Source organism: Limulus polyphemus, unplaced genomic scaffold (genome assembly GCF_000517525.1).
Source record: "Limulus polyphemus unplaced genomic scaffold, Limulus_polyphemus-2.1.2 Scaffold76793, whole genome shotgun sequence".
Lineage (NCBI taxonomy): Eukaryota > Metazoa > Arthropoda > Merostomata > Xiphosura > Limulidae > Limulus > Limulus polyphemus.
Window position 1 is genome coordinate 1 of NW_013742389.1, and position 21,124 is coordinate 21,124.

The 21,124-nt window shown below is 31.7% G+C and overlaps 1 protein-coding gene and 1 long non-coding RNA gene across 3 annotated transcripts; both read right to left on the reverse strand.

The window, feature by feature from the left end:
• Positions 1–11,561: 11,561 nt before the first annotated feature.
• Positions 11,562–13,100, reverse strand: LOC111084440. The gene is made up of 2 exons (XR_002609560.1): positions 13,061–13,100; positions 11,562–11,781 (listed from the first exon to the last, which is right to left on the reverse strand). It is a non-coding gene; the product is annotated as an uncharacterized LOC111084440 (long non-coding RNA).
• A 60-nt stretch (positions 13,101–13,160) lies between these two features.
• On the reverse strand, positions 13,161–20,305 carry LOC106477642 (threonine synthase-like 2). Of its 2 annotated transcripts, none has more exons than XM_022381150.1 (6): positions 20,031–20,305; positions 19,469–19,537; positions 16,555–16,773; positions 15,529–15,677; positions 14,539–14,664; positions 13,161–13,557 (listed from the first exon to the last, which is right to left on the reverse strand). In XM_022381150.1, the coding sequence occupies exons 1-6, from the start codon at positions 20,299–20,301 to the stop codon at positions 13,399–13,401; spliced, it is 993 nt and encodes a 330-aa protein (XP_022236858.1). In that variant the 5' UTR covers positions 20,302–20,305; the 3' UTR covers positions 13,161–13,398. The 2 variants fall into 2 exon arrangements, with proteins under 2 accessions (XP_022236858.1, XP_022236857.1); XM_022381149.1 differs by having other exon boundaries at positions 13,166–13,557; positions 19,343–19,537; positions 20,031–20,303.
• Positions 20,306–21,124: the final 819 nt, after the last annotated feature.

Sequence of the window (21,124 nt, forward strand, 5' to 3'; positions counted from 1 at the left end):
GTGTGTGTGTGTGTGTGTGTGTGGAAGAACAGCTTTGAAGAACCATATGGTTCCTTGCCATCCATACGTTATTTTAAGACACTAATAAGATATTTGTTGCAGTTTTTGTACTGAAATTAAATAGTCTATGGATGTAACTAAGGGCTAAAAGCAGCATCTAAAAATGCTGTCCATCCTAAAGCTCCAAAAATGTAGTTGAAAAAACATTCAACAGCAGTTTTAGACTCACATAAACATATTAACAGCATAAAAGACATTCCACACAACACCATTTTCTCTCTTCTTTAACTCTCACGAATGTTTTTTTTCTTGTGTAAGTTAGATAGTAATCAAAAACATACTAATTTACTTATTGAGATGTAATACTCTCCTCTGTTTTCTTTAATATTACTTTTGATTCAGTGAAGATCACGTGAAAACTATTTTGTGAATCCATTTCAAATGAACAGGTACAATTTCAACCTCCCAATACTGTCACAGTTGTAATTTATATTAGATTTACTAAGAGTATCAGTAATAATCTCTATCCGTCAACAGCCATAGTCACAACTTGTACCTGTCAATAGCATTGGTTATAATTTGTACCTGTCAATAGCATTAGTCAAAACTTGTACCTGTCAACAGCCATAGACACAATTTGTACCTGTCAATAGCATTAGTTAGAATTTGTACCTGTCGAAAAAAATTTGATATATAAAGACTGTGAATGACAGAGTTAAACTGTACATACAGACTGTAATACTGATTACACTTAGTCATACTTATTACACTTACTGTAATACTGGTTACACTTAATGTCATACTGGTTACACTTACCTTGATACTCATTACACTTACTGTGATACTTGTACTACAATAAAAACTGGTTTCCTGATTACACTTACTGTGATACTTGTACTAAAATAAAAACTGGTTTCCTGATTACATTTACTGTGATACTTGTACTACAATAAAAACTGGTTTCCTGATTACATTTACTGTGATACTTGTACTACAATAAAAACTGTTTTCCTGATTACATTTACTGTGATACTTGTACTAAAAAATAAAAACTGTTTTTCCCAATTACACTTACTGTGATACTTGTACTAAAATAAAAACTGTTTTCCTGATTACATTTACTGTGATACTTGTACTAAAAATAAAAACTGTTTTACCAATTACATTTACTGTGATACTTGTACTAAAATAAAAACTGTTTTACCAATTACATTTACTGTGATACTTGTACTAAAATAAAAACTGGTTTCCTGATTACATTTACTGTAATACTTGTACTAAAAAATAAAAACTGTTTTTCCCAATTACACTTACTAGAATGGAACAAACTGAGATTGTTCATATCTTGAAACATTAGTTTTCTTTTTTCCACCACTACAGTTTTAAAAAAAGAATGATCCACATTGGACCGAAACAAGTAAGACCAAAGGCTTTGTTGTAGAACATCTGACTAAAGTTAACACATAGTAGGCTTTAAATAATATAGGGGTTCCACCAAACACTAAATGCATGCTTTTTTAAATCTACCAGTATTTATACATATTTTTGAGCTTACAAAAGACTAACTTCTTCATAACGACTAAAACAGTACATAAGTGTAAATTTTGTTTTATAATTTACCCATCGCTGGGGGGAATAAACTTTGTAATAAATTAATTGTAAATGAAGTAGTGAAAAACATAAAAACTTGATTCAGTTTAAATACTTGTCCTACTATCAACTATACATAAACACATTTATAACAATCATGTACTTTAAAAAGTCAAACACACACTACTTGTGTAACTGGTTTTATTGAGTACAAATCTTGACAGTCACTTGAACAAGTTATGAATGTGTGTTCTTAAACACATTGCTTTATTTTTTTATGCATCATTATTCTACCACAATACACTATATGATAAAAAACAACCTATGGAAGAAAATATAATCCTTTTTTTGGGGGAAGGGAGCAACAAAGAATGAAATACAATGAAAATAAAAACAACATTTTTCCTTGACAAAGAGTAAAAAAATTAAAAACTCGCATGTTATTTTTTAGGTAATCATCAACCGCTTGTTTAAACTCAAAATGGACCAGTTAAAAAAGTTCTTAAAATGTTTCTTTAATGTGTCAGAACATGTATAACAGTGAAAGCCATGCTTCAAAAGGTTTATTAGCACAAACTATTTAAATTTACATTTTGGTTTATATTCCTAACATTGTTATGTTGAAATATCTCTAATGGGTGAATCCACTAGATATCAAAAACAACATTTTCTGCAAGATAACATACATGTGTTAAAATTAAAATTAATAAAAGAAATCAAAAACATTTACAGACACTAGAAGTCAAAAAATAACCAAATTTAGATGTCAAACTGTTTCAAATGCTTAAGTAGTATGTTCAGAGTAGTGAAGATACCCCCATGAGTCTCTAAGGTAAACTTTATTTTTTATTTAATATGTCTATTACCGAAAAAGATAAATTTAAACACCATATTTCACCCATTACATTCATAACATTACAAACTGCTTATGCGTGGCTTGGCTCATTTGGCTATGAAATAATTCACAATGTAATGAAAGTTTAAACGGATTAAAACTGTATACGTATAGGAAGCATAGGGTGATAACGGCATATACAAAATATATACTTCAATTACTAACATCCAACACTACCAAGAAATTTACCAACATAATTACATTAAGCCTTTTTTCATTAATCCTAATTATCAAATTCAGAGTATACAGTTTTATTTCATCTCCTAACCTTATGCTCAGTGACTCATATGATCTGATCTTCATTTTATAGAGAAACAAACTGTTCACAGATTGTGTACTTCAAACCACTGATCATTCCAGCAGGATTTCTCTACTTTCTATTAAAGTATAATTTATTATAGAACATGTTGTATATTATTTTCATAAGTGACAGGATCACATCCATTATAAGGGACAAAGTCTTATATAAATCAATTGCAATCCCTTCACTCTTAAGTTAAGGATGTCTATATATAGACCCCAGCACTCAACCCAAGGTTTTAAACTTCTCTAACATGTGATGTCATCACTTTTCTAAAGATAACCAGTTTATCATGTCTGTGAGTGCCAATGTAAGCATGCAATGTCAGTGTAAGATAAACAAACATATTTCACCTAATCTTTCCATTGCATATACTGCAGTTGATCCACTTCCAACACCTACAATAAAGTTGTCCTACAAGAAAATAAAACTTATGAGTATAGAAAGTATAGATGATTTAAACATGTACCAGAATAATCAACGTAATACACCAACCTTTATTTAAATTATACCCTCAAAAACACCTTCTATATATAATTGTACAGGGCAGAAGTCTACACTGTAGTTCAGATACGTTAATATAGAAAGTCTGAGCTTTCTCTGTGTGTGTGTGTGCAAGGAATTGGCTTTAGTATGTGCAAGTTCTGTTTTTATATGTCAAGCACTTTTCTAACTGTTTTCCCCTGAAGAAGAAAGGTCCACTTTTTGAAAGCACATGGGTTATAGGGTAGCATATTTTGGTACCAGCTGTAAGGATGATTTTCTACAATACTCACTATCTCTTACATGTGTCTGGTATAATATTACTTATTCTACATATACAAGTTTGGAAGTGGAAAAAATGTATCAATGACCTACATGGACAGGATATAAGAAATAATGGTAAGTACATCTACATAAACAGTTAACTTTCTGTCACAAGTAGATCAGACAAATCTGTTACTGTTAAATGATTACTGTATAGCCTTGTGCTAACACTTACACACTAGGAAAACAAATATTAGGAGATTTAAGATTTATTAATTAAAAAAAAACTTTCTTTTAGCAAGTTACATTTTCATTTTAACAACCTAAATGTTATGATGGATGCCCCACCCCCCCATTTTTGAAAAATACTTGTAGTTACTTTAACTGGCCTTTTAAAAGTATTTTTGTGCTTGAAATACTAAAATTTTATAACACTCGTGATAAAATCTCCCTAAATTACTCAAATGTCAGAGAATTTTTTTCAATTAGCAATTTTACAATTCAGTATTAATGAACAATTTTAAAACTTTTTGGTAACTTTTTTTCAACAAATTGTGAATCATCAAAATTTTGAAAAACAAAAGAATGTGACCAAAGCATAAATATGGACAACAAAGGAACATATGGTCCTTCAAGGCTATCCTTGCATCTGAGAAGAAAAAATAAAAACTTTTAAATCCATCATTTGTTTCTCAAGAGTTTTTCAATTCCCATGTTAAGTTCTTGTTATGTGCAACTAACACGTGTATCTTATTGTTTTCAGGATACAGAGAAAGGAAAATGGGGTTTTATCCTATCAGTACCTTGAATAATCTTACAAGCTTCAATAAAAATTACCCCTTACCCTTCTTTTCCAATGATAATGTTAATTTTTCCAACAGAATGATTAGCTTATGGAATGAGTTATCAAATACGGTACTGGAGCCTCACAAGTTATGTGGTTAAAAGGGAGGAATTGATGAATTCCTGGAAAGTAAAGGGTAGGTTTAAATTTTTACTTTTCTCAAGAGTGAGTTTGAATAGACAGCCTTGAAGGACCAAATGGTCCCTTGTTGTCCATAAAAATTTTACCACCCTAAATATGGGCTTCCACAAGCTATACTTCTTCCCATTAATATTTACGATTTCATCCCCAACATTATTCTCCCACCAATCCAAGAAACCTTGCAGCACAGTTTATCCAAGAATATAACTATTTTAAAAACTTGATTCAAGACAGCTATACTCCAGAAAAAAACAAGTTAAAATCATCAAGTCTCTCTTCAAAGTTGCAATGTTTCAAACGAGGAAACACAATAAACTCTCATTATTTACTATAATAACAGCATCACTTACTACATACAAACTGTTGTTTAAGTAGTTCAAAGAAATAATTAACTTATCATTATAACTCAATAAATACACACAGTAGAATGGTGCAAGTATCCAAGAAAGTTAAATGCTCTTAAAGTTACTGACATCAAACTCACTCTTGTACAGGGAATAAAAGAGTTCCAAAGCACAAAATGGCCAGTACTTATAAACTGATGAGACAGAAAAATTTACTTCCACAGATGAAGCACTTAAACTGGACTGATGAAACTGTCAGTCATGACAAAGTTCAGTTCAATTACCAAACTTTTTTTTTTCATTTAAGTCATTTTCAAATCAGAATTGAGGTAAGAACTAATAGCATAATATTTTATATTATTGTTATTTTTACTTGAATCAACCTTACAATCATTCAGTAAAACTGCTGAACTAGTTAGATAGTCTTCTTGTTTCTGGAGCAGATCAAGCAACTATAGCTTCAATGAGAGAAAACTACATTAGTGATACTAATAATTTATGAGTGAAAGTAAATAAGAATATGTAATATCAGTCACACTATGTCTGCCCTATCGAACGTTGATGAGGCCCAATACCAGAGCTCATCTGAGCAGCTAGAATATAGTGTAAGAGTACAATATAAAGACAAATTACAAGAACAGGTATGTAAGTGATAAACAAATATCTTAAATTACTTAAACACGTGTATATTTACAATCAGTAACCAGGGCTTGACATTAATCATTATCTGCCTGTCTGGAACATGAAAAATAATTTTGGACAGGTAGAATTGTCATGTTACATGCCAAACAAAGCAAGTAAATGTTTCTAAGATGCTTTCCCTCCCAGAAAGTATACTCATTTTCACAGATTGCATTTTTCCAGTGTGTCCCTAGTCACATTTTGATAACTGATATTTCATTCAGTACCAAAGCATTTGGTCAAGTAGTAAAATAGCATATTTCCAAAACCTACTTATACTTCATCTATATATGAAATTCTTTCATAAAAAAAATAACTTGTATTACACATACAGAAGCATTTTGTTGAGAATGGCAAAAGTTTAAATTTGGATCAGGTAAATGTTTTAGACAGATAAAAGAATGACCTTTACCTGTCCTATTTAGTATGTGATTTTCAAAGTTAATGTCAAATCCTTGTAACTGGATTTATGGAGCAGGGACAGAATGATTGTTGACTGGGACAGAACGATTGTTGACTGAAGAAACTTTTTCTGTTTCAAACAAATGTAATTTGGAGCAGTGGGAAATATATTATACTGGTAGAGTGAAGGATAATAAAAACTGAAGATTTTCTCTTAAAGTACTAATTAAAATTAACTCATCCAAAAGCCCACCTGCCTCTCACATATTATATGATAGCAGTTGTAATACTAATAGCATAAAAGAAAGTACTTTATTATTTTAATATTGACAGAAAACTAAGTTACTAATCAGTTTTTAAGAGATGAAATAATGCTACAAGTTAACTGTTGTAGGAGTGTTAAAATAATGACACTTAAATCATAACTTTGGTTATAATTAACTTTAAGAGAAATATTACTTAGCCATTTCTCTGTGTTTCACTATTTGTAATTTTCTTGTGAATTACATAAGATCAAGAGTGACTCTTTAAGTTCAAATTTAACATGACTAAAAATTACAATTCTACATAGTTTATGTAATAAACTAATATGTTATGGCCCTCTCTTTAAAAAAAAAGCAGTTTTTATTATTATCAGATTCCAAGTTCTATTTTAGTTTTACAAAAAGAAAAAAATCCTTTAAGGAGTATAGATACCTGAACACAACAATAAAATGTATAGTACTAGTAGTATTCGCTAGCTCTGTTATACTATACTCTATAATTTATTACATAAGACTATTAGAATTAAGGTGTTATACTTATAGTTCAAACTAGACTAACGTATACTAAACTTACCTTCACATGAAGATCTACTGCTTTCCACGCAGCTGCTTTCTTGGCCATTTCAATTGGCTCCATATTTTCTCTCTTTTAAAGTTTCGATTAATTAAATAAATTGGTACTGCTAGCGTTACTGCTATCTGCGTTAAAACACGTAAACACTATGTAGCTGAAACTTCGCTCCGATGGAAAGCTTCTAATTTGGTAAATATAATGCTATATCCAGTTAATGTAATAATAACGAATTAATTTACCTTTTCATTAACCGTTGCTACAGTCACGTTTAATTCGAAGCATATTTAAAATATAACGTTTCAACAAATATTCCGAGACTAATGGCGTCCTTAACTTGCAAATAAACTTACGTATTGTCATCACTAATCGATCGTGTAACTAATTATGCGCGATAACTCTTACCACTATCACTGAATCACTCATTGAAGACCCAATAATCTATTAACTACTCTATCATTACTGATTGACTCACTCACTTTTTTTTTTGCGAGTTATGGGGGCGCCATCAGCAGATGATATGCCCCAATTTCACCGATCTGATCTAGTTGAACTAGATACATTCGTCACTCTGCCATTTAGCATTAGTTACATATACATACATACATTTTATTAATACTATTATACTTTTTTGTTGTTGTTGTAGTTAATTGTGTTACACTAAAAATCCTACAAGGTCATGTTATTGAATAATACATAAGGAAAAAGTTTACATAGTTAGTTCTTCTCGACTGGGGGCGACTCCAGCCATTGGAGACAATGACAAAAGAAGTAGCCCTATTAGTAAAAAGAAAAGGACATTAAATTTTTATGTTATTCCTTATAACGAAGTTATATATTGCGGGGACTTACTCACTGCTTCTCTTTACTTTTATTTATACTGTACTCACCTTCCACTCACTACACTAACTTTCCAAATTAGAACATTAAGCGCCCTCTAGCAAACGTCTAAATTTAAAACATTGAAAATTAATAATGCTTGGACACGGCTTGAATGGGTAATGAAGAAAATCTTTAACATAACAGAAAATGTACAAGGTTTTGATGATGACATTTGTACAATAGCTGTTATGTTAAACTTATATTAAAGTTTTTCCTTCATTACTCTTTCAAGCTCTCCAAGCATTATTAGTCTCAAAGTGGGTTCCTCGTCATCGAAATTGAAAATTAAGCTGTTTAAAACAATATCATTTTTGTGAGAAAAGACTGGAAATACATTTTTCCGGATTCGTACAAATAGTGTTAATTTTTGTTTCACGACAGAGTACAACGATTGTACTAAATAAAGATGAAATGTATAATGATCATATTAGTATAAAAGGAAATAAATGCATTTGTTATATGAAAAATGTTTGATTTGTTTATTGTTAAGCGCAAAGATAAACAAATGGACTACATGTGCACTGCCCTCTGCGTATATTGTAATTCGATTTTTAGCTTTGCAAATCCTCATAATTTCCACTGAAACACCGCGGGGCAAAAAAAACAAAATAAATGATGAAATAAGGATCTTTTAATTCATGCTTAAGGTTTGGATAATAAACACCAGGTACCGCCATCTAGGCAAAATGTTTACAATAGTCCACAGAACCTCTCTGACTCTTCTTTTTTCAAGAAAAAACAATTTCAGAAATCTTAACGTGTTCTTGTATGACAACCGTTCCATCCAAAGTATCATACTAGTGGTTCTACTCTGAACCCTTACTAACAATTCAGTGTTCTTTCTAAGGTAATGAGCCCAAGACTGAACACAGTACTCCAAATATGGCCCAACCAGTGACATTATAAACTCTTTGGAGTTGTATTCAGTATTTTTGTACATACAACCTAAAATCCTATTTCCCCTATCACTAGCAACAGCCAGCACATTGCTTGTATGTCTTGAGAGACTGATCAACCATTACATTAAGATCATTTTCTTCTGTTAAGTTTATTCCCATCCACATATAATTTAAGAAATAACATATAGGCCATCTCAACCACTAAATTAAACTTAAAGAAACACAAAGCCAGCCCTTATGATTCAAATATTTATCAAACCTTCCCTTAAATTGACTGCATACACCCCATTAGTTGATGAGTTGGGCAAGTAAATAACAAATGGTTTTGAACTGTAATAAATGGAAGATAATACATGTGGGATATAATAATTTGAATTACAAGAATAATTGTCACTTAACTAGCTGATCCATGTTGTACTATGATTGTCCCCTTTTTCTTCTAGATCATGACTTTAATCCCTTTATAGTCATTTTTGCTCAAATTTCTCCTGAATTGGTTTCCAGTCAGGAGAAGCTCATTAGGGTTTTGGCTTTATGTATTACTTCCAATCATTGTCCTATTGTTCAATGTCCAGGAAGTACTAGTCATTTTTCTGCATTACCCACTGTTGCTACTGCTTAATCTTCTACTTTTAATGTGATACAAAATGGTAGTAGAAGCAGGGTGGACCACATGCTCCCAGACAATGACTTTAATTTGAAATAGTTCCTCCTCTTTATCTGTTGGAAGACCATTTCAGGTTGTGTGTTAATCTATGGAATACTTGACCTCAAGGTCCTTCATTTTGGGTTTTGTATCCATTTTCATGAACCCCCTCTCTTTTTTGGTAACTCCCATTTTCTTTTCCCCTTCTATACGATCCACTTCAAGTTCAGCTGTTAGATCAGGAACTGTCACACCTTCTGTTCATAGGAGCTATCAAAGAGGTACTTCTGGTTTCCCCAGGGGTTTATTGTCATCTTTTTGTGATGCCAAATAAAACAGGAGAAATGGAAACCAGTATTAGATATTTCCAATCTCACTCATTACCTCAACATTCCTTCTTTTAAGATGGAACATATTTGAATCTTACACAACTTCCTTCATCAAGGTTGTTGGATGACAAAAGTGGATATCACAGATGAATATTTATACATTCCAGTTCATGAGTTTTCTCTTCTTTTTGTATATTGGGGAGTAGTTTATCAGTTAAAGATCCACTATTTTGGTCTAGCTCTCTATGTCTTCACACCTTTAGTCAAACCTTTCACTGATTTTCTACACACACTACAAGTTGATTTTTATCATTACACAGATGATTAGATTCGGATTATAGTAGCTCAGTTGTATCACCAGTCACTGACTTACACTTATTGAACCACCCAGTTTGCTTTTTCTGTGCAATTGATTGTACCCAAGTCCAATTTTGAGCTTGTGCCAAACCAAAACATCCTACATCTCATATTTCAAACCAACACTGTTCATTTGTCACCTTTGGCTTTGCAACCCTTTGGATATGCCAACTTTTCTCCTCTCTCTGCCAAAGACACCAGGGCCTTGGTAGTGTATTGAGAGAATGTTATCTTTTGAGTCTATGATTTATTCAGAACTCCCAGTCTCACATCAGTCTGTTGGAATTTTATGAAGTTTAACATGTGTATGCAAAGATGGAACACTATTGTGTTATGGTACACACAAGCAATTCAACTATGCTCAACAAGCAAGATGGGACTGATTATCACAGACTTTGTTTTGCTGCAGCTTATTTTCGTTTTTGGCTACATTTGCATCATGTCTTTCTCTGAGCTTATTATGTGCCTGGTGTTATGGTGGACTTTCTTCACCAACTTCTACCAACAGTTTTCCAGTGGTAGCGTCTTCATCCTATAACTGATTTATTGGCAACAACAGTGCATCAGTGTTTGCCACTTTACCAGCCACCAATTCTGGATCCAGCTTTTCTAGCAGTGAATTTCTTGAGCCAGTTTTGGGAGAATCTTTTTCTTTATGTCCACCTTCCTTTTCATCTTCTTCCTCAGGTGTTGGCCAAACCCTATGTGCTCACTGGACATTTCCTACTAACCAATTATTTTCTACATACTTAATATTTAACTATTACTAAGACGTTAGGATTTTGTTAATCAGAAAAGACACAGTTGAAAGTATATAGGGGCAAAAAAGAATAAAGGATTTCAACTAAGCTAAACGTTGCAAAATAATCAGCACATATTTACTTATACTTAAAAAAATCATTATGTTAGAAGAAATAAATATGTAACGATGTACTGATAAAGTATTCATAAAATGTGCTTTTGAATAAATATATATAACAAGGAAGGAAGTTGGTGGCGTTTCTGTTCAGTTTTTTGAAGAAAACTTCATTTTTTTTAATAAAAAAATAAAACAATGGAATTCAAATTTTCACGAGTTTATTATAACATAAAACTGAGTGGTATATTTTAATCTGGGGCTTCATATACAAAAGTAACTGAAAATTCCAAGTGAATAATAACATCTGGTTATTACAAATATAGCAAAGTTACAATCAACACACAAGTAAAATAATGGTTTTAATCACTTAACTAGCTTATTCACATTATACTATGATTGTCCCTTTTTTTCTAGATCATGACTTTAATCCCTTTATAGTCAGCATGACACTTAACTAGCTGATACATGTTGTACCATGATTGTCCCTTTTCTTGTAGATCATGACGTTAATCCATTTATAGTCAGCATGACATTTAACTAGCTGATCCATGTTGTACTATGATTGTCCCTTTTTTTTCTAGATCATGACTAATCCATTTATAGTCAGCATGACACTTAACTAACCGATCCATGTTGTACCATGATTGTCCCTTTTCTTGTAGATCATGACTTTAATCCCTTTATAGTCAGCATGGCACTTAACTAGCTGATACATGTTGTACCATGATTGTCCCTTTTCTTGTAGATCATGACATTAATCCCTTTATAGTCAGCATGACATTTAACTAGCTGATCCATGTTGTACTATGATTGTCCCTTTTCTTGTAGATCATGACTTTAATCCCTTTATAGTCAGCTTGGCACTTAACTAGCTGATTCACATTATACTATGATTGTCCCTTTTTTTCTAGATCATGACTTTAATCCCTTTATAGTCAGCATGACACTTAACTAACCGATCCATGTTGTACCATGATTGTCCCTTTTCTTGTAGATCATGACATTAATCCCTTTATAGTCAGCATGAAACCTTAAAGGATCAGAACTAGAACTTTAATGGATCAGAATTAAAACCTTAAAGAATCAGAACTAGAACTTTAATGGATCAGAATTAAAACCTTAAAGGATCAGAACTAGAACTTTAATGGATCAGAATTAAAATCTTAAAGGATCAAAACTAGAATTTTAATGAATTCGAATTAAAATCTTAAAGGATCAGAACTAGAACCTTAAAGGATAGAACTAGAACTTTAATGGATCAGAATTAAAATCTTAAAGGATCAGAACTAGAACTTTAATGAATCAGAATTAAAATCTTAAAGGATCAGAACTAGAACTTTAATGAATCAGAATTAAAACCTTAAAAGATATCATAATAAAGCATTAAAAGATAAAAAATAAAGCAACACATCAGAAGTAAAGGTCATGAATAAAGGATTAAAACAATGTTTTTAATTGAATCCTTTCAAACATTAGTCATGTTCCATGCTGAACAGTTTGCATTATTTTCTTTCTATACCTAGAAAATTATTTTACAAGATTGGAGAAAATTTTTATCACATTATTATTGTTAATAAGATTACAGTATACAGTGAGCACAGAAGATGTACAATCTTTATTTAACAGATCAGCCACTAGCTCTGCAACAAAATATGTCTGCCTGGCAACGGCATCACCTGCTAAATTTCCTGAAGCTGCCGACTCTGCCGGAATTCCAAGACCAGACTCGCACTTAGAAGAAGAATTACAACAACTGCCCACCAAGTATGATTACATGCAAAAAGAAGATGACTGGAATGATATCATAAGAAAAAAGATTTGTCAACTGACAGATTTATATCATAAGAAAGAATAATGGCAGGATAATTTGGTAACAAATAAAAAAAAAAAAAGCTCATATCAAAAATTTGGAAACATAACATTCTCCATGGTGAGTTTTATTTTTATAAACAGTTGTATTAATATATAAAACTTTATCACAGCATTAGGAGAACAGATTTTTTATAGTAATATTGAAAGTATTATAATATATGAATTCTAAATATCACAAATCGCTCAAAATTAAACTTCATAATCATGTTGTACTATGATTGTCCCTTTTCTTGTAGATCATGACATTAATCCCTTTATAGTCAGCATGACATTTAACTAGCTGATACATGTTGTACCATGATTGTCCCTTTTCTTGTAGATCATGACATTAATCCCTTTATAGTCAGCATGACACTTAACTAGCTAATCCATGTTGTACTATGATTGTCCCTTTTTTTTCTAGATCATGACTAATCCATTTATAGTCAGCATGACACTTAACTAGCCGATCCATGTTGTACCATGATTGTCCCTTTTCTTGTAGATCATGACTTTAATCCCTTTATAGTCAGCATGGTTAGTTCTGATCCTTGAGATTTTAGTTCTGATCCATTAAAGTTCTAGTTCTGATCCTTTAAGGTTTTAATTCTGATCCATTAAAGTTTTAGTTCTGACATTTTAATACTTGTGAACTTTTAAAGAATTACTTCTCAATTAGAAAAACTAGATCTTTTACAGCTTCTTAGCCACTTTTCCTCCTCTGAAAAATTCCTCAATCACGTGAGCTATGATCCACTCTTCCCACTCAAAATGTTTCTCAAAATATTTTATTTTTTTACCTTTTTGATGAAATCTCCTTGAAGTTATGATAGATATATGCCAGTGAAGTTGCTGTATGAGGGCAAACGTAGTAATTGTTTTCAGTCCAACATCTCTTTATAGCACTTACAATAGTTGCATTATCTGCACGAAAACTTTTCAGAACTTTCTGAAGCTGGAAGAAAAATAAAAAATATATGGTTTATTTTTATCCATTTAAACTGTATAAAAAATGTAGAAGTGATTTTTTTTCACCAGATTTTGTAGAGATTTTAATAATTTAATAAATTCTTGGCACTTCCCTTCACTTTTATTTTTCTTTGACAATTTGATTGTTTCAAATATTTGTGAAAGTCTACACAAGAGAAATCTGTGTTGACCATCCCTAACTATGAAATGATGACAAAAAGGAAGGCAGCTAGACAACAGCATCCACCACCAACTCAAAGATGGCAATCTTAGATAAATCCCTTAAATAAGCAATGCAAACACACAATTTAAACATCACAGAAACAATATTTTCTTGTACAAACTACCTTGCATGCTGTCTAATTAAATCATAATAATAAAGATAGCAGCATAACAGCTTATTTTACACCCATGTTGGAAAATAATTTGATCCACATGACTTCGTTTTATAAAAATAATGATATTGAATAATTTGTTAATTGTTCTTTTATAATCTTTAGATTAAAATATAATTTTATTTGATTATTTCCCCAGAGTATAAGCAAATATTTTACATCAGTAGGGTTATAAATAAATTAGTCAGTTATGTTATTTCATACTCTTACTTATACCAGTATATTAACTTAGCTGATTGTTTACTGGGTTGGTCAGTTATTTCATACACCAGTATATTAACTTAGCTGATTATTTACTGGGTTGGTCAGTTATGTTATTTCATACTCTTACTTACACCAGTATATTAACTTAGCTGATTGTTTACTGGGTTGGTCAGTTATTTCATACACCAGTATATTAACTTAGATGATTAAGTTAATATACTGGTGTAAGTAAGAGTATGAAATAACTGACCAACCCAGTAAATAGATGATTATTTACTAATTTGATCTGTATTCCTGTTCTATGTAGATAGCTTGATCTGATCAAAATTTACTGATAAATTAACTAAGCTTGAGCCCAAAAAACCAACCTTCTCAGTGACCTTCTTAGGGAGTTGAATAAAAAGATTCTTTCCTAACTCTTCCATCCATGCTTTAACTTTTGAGCAGTCTCCATCTGAGACCATGTACAAGATTCTTTCAAAATTTAAAGGCACCTATCAAAAATAAATGTTAAACCATCAAAATTTTTAGAGAATAAAAGAGACCTGAACAATACCACGTACATTATCATACTCTGTTATCAAAGATTAAAAATAAAATAAATCAAGCGATGTAGATTTTGATATTTACACTAGCATTAGACCTTTTAGTACAAAAACAAAACATTAAACACCTTGGTTGTGGTTAGATACAAACACACAAAGATATAGTATATTAATGGAAAACGTGTGTTTTACAAGTTTATACAGATTATGAAAGGGGTATAAAGATTTATGTAGTACATATTCACTAACTTGTAGATAAGAAGTACATGAAATATTAAGAATGTCTTACACAAACATACTTATTTATGTATATAGAGGGAAAGTAGAAAATGCAATTCAAAGCTTGTTTTACGAATGAGCAAAATGTTTTCTTAACTTTTACTATTATATTTTTCATGTTTTGACAACATTGCAGAATAAAAATATTTTTTACTGAAAATAAATCACAAATTTCTTCTGACTGAGAAACATATCATAAAATAATATAGATTTATCAAAAAGTATTTTTGATAAATACACTTGCTAATTTCCAATATCAAATACAGAGGCGCTGTTAGGTACTTAAAAGATTCAGGGTTCAGGTCTGTAGGTACCAGAGTTTTTGGCATTTCAATATGATATGAATCATGGTTTTCTGTTCCGATATTTCAAGACACCAATTTAAAATATAGTGTTTCTAAAGAAGATGTTTCATGGAAAATAGACAGTATTATTGGTTGTAATTTAATTTTATAAGCAAAATCTACAATAAAATTTTTGTGAGTAATTTACAAAAATATTTGAAAAAAAAGAAACCATTTATTTCACACTCACTTGAATATCCATAGATGAAGCTAGAGTTTTATGGACAGTTTGTTGTATTGACAGGTTTCCCGCTGTTACTGCTTGATGCACAAAGTCATTGGTATTCACTGTTGCAGTGATCCTAATTGGTAGTCCCATTTTCTGTGCCAACATCCCAGCTGTAAAGTTAAAAACACTGTGCTTTCTTTAGTATTCGTTACCATTAGAGAAAAACGTAGTGTTTCCTCCAACTTCTGGATTCAAAAGGTTCTATTCACTAGCATTACTGTACAACATGTGCCTACAAACAGTTCTTATTAATGATGAATATATGTTAAGACATCTACCATGCTAATTCATTATATTACCAGATTCACCTTCTCAAAGGAAAGGCCATTTCATAATATCACATTGTTCAGTATTCTAAAAACATGATTACAGAGTTTCACATGATAAACACAGGGAGTTGATATGTTATATTAAAACAATTTCAATATACAAAGCAGCAAGCCACTTGGCAACCACAGCCGATATAAAGTTGTGGTTAAACAGGATAAATGAGAATTACTTTTGACACTGTTTGGAATTTTGTAGCTAGTGTTGTGATGTGGCTATAAACTGATTCCTTTGGAGTATGTGTAACAGTCCTTTCCAATGTAAAATATTTGTAAACTCAGGTCATAGAGATGTATTAAAACCAGGAATTTAAGTTAAGATCTCTGAACTTGTTTTGTGAAGAAATACAAACTAGGCACGTAACTGGTTTTGACCTATTCTCATGTAAAATTATGTGAAGAAATACAAACTAGGCTTAATTTTACATGAGAATAGGTCAAAACCAGTTACATGTGAAGAAATACAAACTAGGCATAATTTTACATGAGAATAGGTCAAAACCAGTTACATGTGAAGAAATACAAACTAGGCATAATTTTACATGAGAATAAGTCAAAACCAGTTACATGTGAAGAAATACAAACTGGGCATAATTTTACATGAGAATAGGTCAAAACCAGTTACATGTGAAGAAATACAAACTAGGCAAGTTTTTCTAACCTGTAATATGACCGCAGCCACCAGTAGGAACAATAAATTCCACCATCTCTTCAACATGCACACACAGTTTCAGGTAAATATAGACATAATGAGCAACCTGTACAAGAATGCGGGCCCAGTTGATGGAGTTGATGCTGCATAAGTTATGTTCTTTGGCAAAGTCCCAGTCAACAAAAATGTGTTGAATTAGCTGGTCAAAATCGTCAGACGTTCCGTCCGCTGATAAAATAAATATAAATAGATAAAAGATCTTAAGATTGTTCAATCAGTATAATTCTACAAAAATACCATAACAGCATTTTATTAGAGAAGCTTGAAACACCTATTACTAAATATAAATTAGTACTGTTACCTCGCATGTTTATAGCATTAAAACAATGTTAATTGTCATTGAGGAAAAACAAGACAATTGTACATTTCACAAATACATCATTTATTATGGCCATTTTTTCACCAGTAAAGGCATCAACAGTTACAGACTGAAATCTTTTGTAGCAGGGTTTATACATATTTCATAAATTTCATAAAATTTTAAAGGAACAAAAAGGAGCTTATCAATCCATCAAGGATGTCCCTTCCAACTCCCATCTATAACCACCCCTTACTACTCATGTATTAATCCAATCTTTTCTTGAACTCGGTTACATTTTCTACCTACACCGCCATTGAAGGCAGCTCATTCCAAAAGCCAACCACCCTGTTTGAAGAGTAATATTGTTTAAACTGTAGACTATCCCTACGCTGCCAAAATTTGAATTTATGACCCCTTGTCCTATTGTTTTCACTGCTAAACACAAAAAAGTTTGATATATCTATATTATCAATGCCCTTAGTAATCTTAAACACCTCAATCAAATCCCCTCTGACCTTTCTCCTCTCCAGAGAAAACAAGTTTAGAGATTTTAGTCCCTCTTTCATATACAAATTTTGTCCTTTAAGCCTTCTTTTCGGCCAGCACTCTTGTTTTCTTATAGTCCTCCAAGTCCTTATTATTTCCAGTAAGTATAAATTTCTTGAATTTATTATGTTTATCCCTAATATGATCGCTCTAAACCATACTGGCTTATTCCGCTCCACTGCCCTTTTTTTTTCTGCAGGGAATACGTATGTTCTGTATACATATCAATTTTTCCCTAAATGCTTCCCACATCTGTTCAAGATCCCCTCCCAACTCTTTAGTTAAATTTACAGAAGTCAGATCATGTTTAAACAAAGAACCAGAAGTAACCTTGACATTCACCTAGAGACAAGTGGGGAGGAGCTTAAGTTGGTTTGGTTGTTTAGAAGTTTTTCTGGATTTGTTTTTAGACATCTAATTATTTCTAAAATTTCCAGATTGTCTAGTTTTTTACCTTTTTCACAGATATGTAAAATTTTGCAGTATGGAGTTTCACCAAGTATCAATTAATTGTCATTATTACTCTTATGACAACTCACCTGTAAAACAGTGTACATTTCTATGGAGTTTCACCGAGTACTGACAGTTTCAAGTATCGCAGGTGAGTTTTCATAAGAGTAACAATGACAATTAATTACACTGTTTTGCAGGTGAGTTTTCATAAGAGTAACAATGACAATTAATTGATACTTGAAACTGTCGGTACTCGGTGAAACTCCATAGAAATGTACACTGTTTTACAGGTGAGTTTTCATAAGAGTAACAATGACAATTAATTGATACTTGAAACTGTCGGTACTTGGTGAAACTCCATAGAAATATACACTGTTTCAATTAATTGTCATTGTTACTCTTATGAAAACTCACCTGCGAAACAGTGTACATTTCTGTGCTGGACAGTTATCATCTGCAGCTCTTGAATTTTGTTACATCTGTCTTTGGAATACAAGACAATTATATCTATTGAATTATATCTATTGATTCTAAATCAGCAACACTTTGAATTTCAGCACTGCCAGTGTCACCTTGAAGTTGCTAAAAGTACAGTTCACCTTGTCACATATAAAGCATTTTTATATTAGAAAAACATTTTCACCAGAATAGTAATCTTATTTTACAAGAAAATAATTTAACACTTTTTCCTTACCAGGAGTTCTTCCAAGAGAGAAAACATCATTTGATAAGAAACATTTAGAATACAATTAAAAAGGAAAACTAATAAATATCTGTCAAGAGCAAATAGAGATAATTTAACTGTTTGTAACTATAACTAAATGATTAAAGGAAATATACTGTTATGTACAATATCTGTGGTTACATTTCACGAGGATATTCTGGCATTATAAGATATTATATATACTCTGTGTATCTGATAATAAGTTTTATGTGTTTATAAGAATGCATATTAAGGTTAGTAGACATGAATAACTTTGTATTATTTTCCGTTATTAAACATTTAGATTATTATTTCATATCTGCATGAATAATAATACATCTACTTGATAATACTAAAAAAAGTTCCTTATGTCATATGTGTCAGGAAATGATGAGGGAATATTTTTAGTTTTTTGGCCCCTTTTTTTGGTCATCTATTATTATTATTATTATAGACTTCATGTAAAATATTAGTTTCATCTCAGTCTCAATGTAACTTCCATTTGAGACTTAGTTTTAAAAAATTTTTAAATTTATTTTATAGGCACACTTTTATAATTATTTTTGAAATTATCCAAAATTTCGATTTTGGTCACTACTCTAGTAATCAGTAAACTCTTCATTTTAGAAATTTCTAGTTGTTCTTCTTCAAAAGATCAAAACAGATGTTTTCACAAGCAATTTGTAAGTGTACATATATGAAACGCACTACATTATAATTCACAGTTCTCTCACAGATAAGGATAATGACATGTCTTCTTCGTTGAGTTAAGAAATAACTAAGAAGATTGCCCACAATAGAAAGTGCCAAATCTTTGAACGCCAGGGTAGGACCATGGAAGAGTTCTGCTACATACACACCAGGATACAGCTCTTTGATTGGGACCACATCAGGTGCACTGAAGTTCTTAAATGAATTTTCAACAATACCTAGCCAAACAATTAAAACAGTTGTTAGACATGTTTAATATTTTGTTTTGTGTCATTGGTTGATTTTTACATAATCTGAAAGACACTATAGTTCATATATAGCTTGTTTGTTTTTTTCAATTGGCATACTGAAAATCTGACTATTTACATGTAAACGTATTTTTTTATATACGACTAGCAACCAAGTATAATTAAAAACACACACAATAGGTTTTCTCATTATTAAAACAAACAAACTGTTTTTTATATTTCATTTCACAAAAAGTTCAAAAGAAATTACATTTGTTGATAAACTTGTACGTTGATTTTGTTTTGTTTCTTTTAATTTTTAAAATTATTAAATTCCTTTCGTTCAGGTAACAAACTAATTTCATGGTTGATTTTACTTGATTGGAATTTGTTACCCAGAAAGTTATGAAGAAAGAAAAACATTTATTTTTCTCGGCAAAATTGGATCTTTTTTACCAACCAATGCGAACTAATTAAAACTTACATTCAAGGTCATTTCGGGGTATTTCGCTGTCTTCTATGTAGAGTTCGACCAAATTATTTACAATTTTACGATAAGATTGTCCTTTCCAGCTAACCAGTTGCTGCTTTGATATAATTGGAATCTTGGATGGTATAAAAAGCCCTCCGTCTTCTGTAAACCCCGAAAATAACGTTTCTTCAAACTTGCGATCTTCTACACTGCCACGGGTACTTTTGTATAGCATTGTTGAGAGTAATGGATGTGAGGGATTAAGATGAAGGCAAACGTGCATTTAAACGTTTCTGTGAACAGGCGCTGTACGATACTACATTAAACTGAAAAAAATAATAATAATAATAGCAGGTTCAAATGTTTGTGACAGATTTTTGGTTTGATATTGCCAATTCGATAACCACTGATTAAAGGTACAGTTGCATGCTTTTTTTTAATGTAGATTTTTTTTATTGCTTTTTAATCTGAGCGCATGACTCAATGAATTCAATTTTCTTGAAAGTTTAGTAAACGATTTGAATGATATGAAATGCACGTTAGGACAGTCTTGTTTGCTTGTTTTAAAACAAAGTAACATAAGGCTATCTGCTGTATCGAACCACGAATTTTAGTGTTGTAAGTCCACAAGCTTACCGTTGTTCCACCGGCTGATTAAGCAAGTGCAAGTGATTTTTATCACAAATAATTTTCGTAATTTTATGGTTATTAATATAATTTAATATAAATAGTTAAACGCCAAAAACAATGGCTCAGTCCCAGACAAAAACAACTTCCAACCCAAAAACCTGGACTCCATCCGCAGAAAGTGATGCTTTGCATTTGGTGGGACATCAAAGGAATAATTCATTTTGAACTCCTCAATCCACAGCGAACTGTCAATGTGGAGATCTATAGTCAGCGACTGGAACGTTTAAATCAAGACCTTCATCAGAAACGCCCTTCACTCAACCGGAAAGGTGGTGTTCTCGATGACAATGCACGTCCACATGTGGCACGTTTGACACAACGTGAGATTATGGAGTTGGATTGGGAAGTTCTCCCCCACCCACCATATTCTCCAGATATGGCACCATCATATTACCACCTTTTCATTCGCTGCAACA

What these genes read in the sequence shown, in the direction of transcription:
- LOC106477642 (XM_022381149.1), bottom strand. Translation starts at nt 20,301, where the DNA reads ATGCACGTTTGCCTTCATCTTAATCCCTCACATCCATTACTCTCAACA. An exon ending in ACCCCGAAATGACCTTGAAT is followed by an intron (nt 19,538 to 20,030) that starts GTAAGTTTTAAT and finishes TTGTTTGGCTAG; the next exon opens with GTATTGTTGAAAATTCATTT. An exon ending in ACATGTCATTATCCTTATCT is followed by an intron (nt 16,774 to 19,342) that starts GTGAGAGAACTG and finishes TTATTTTATCAG; the next exon opens with CGGACGGAACGTCTGACGAT.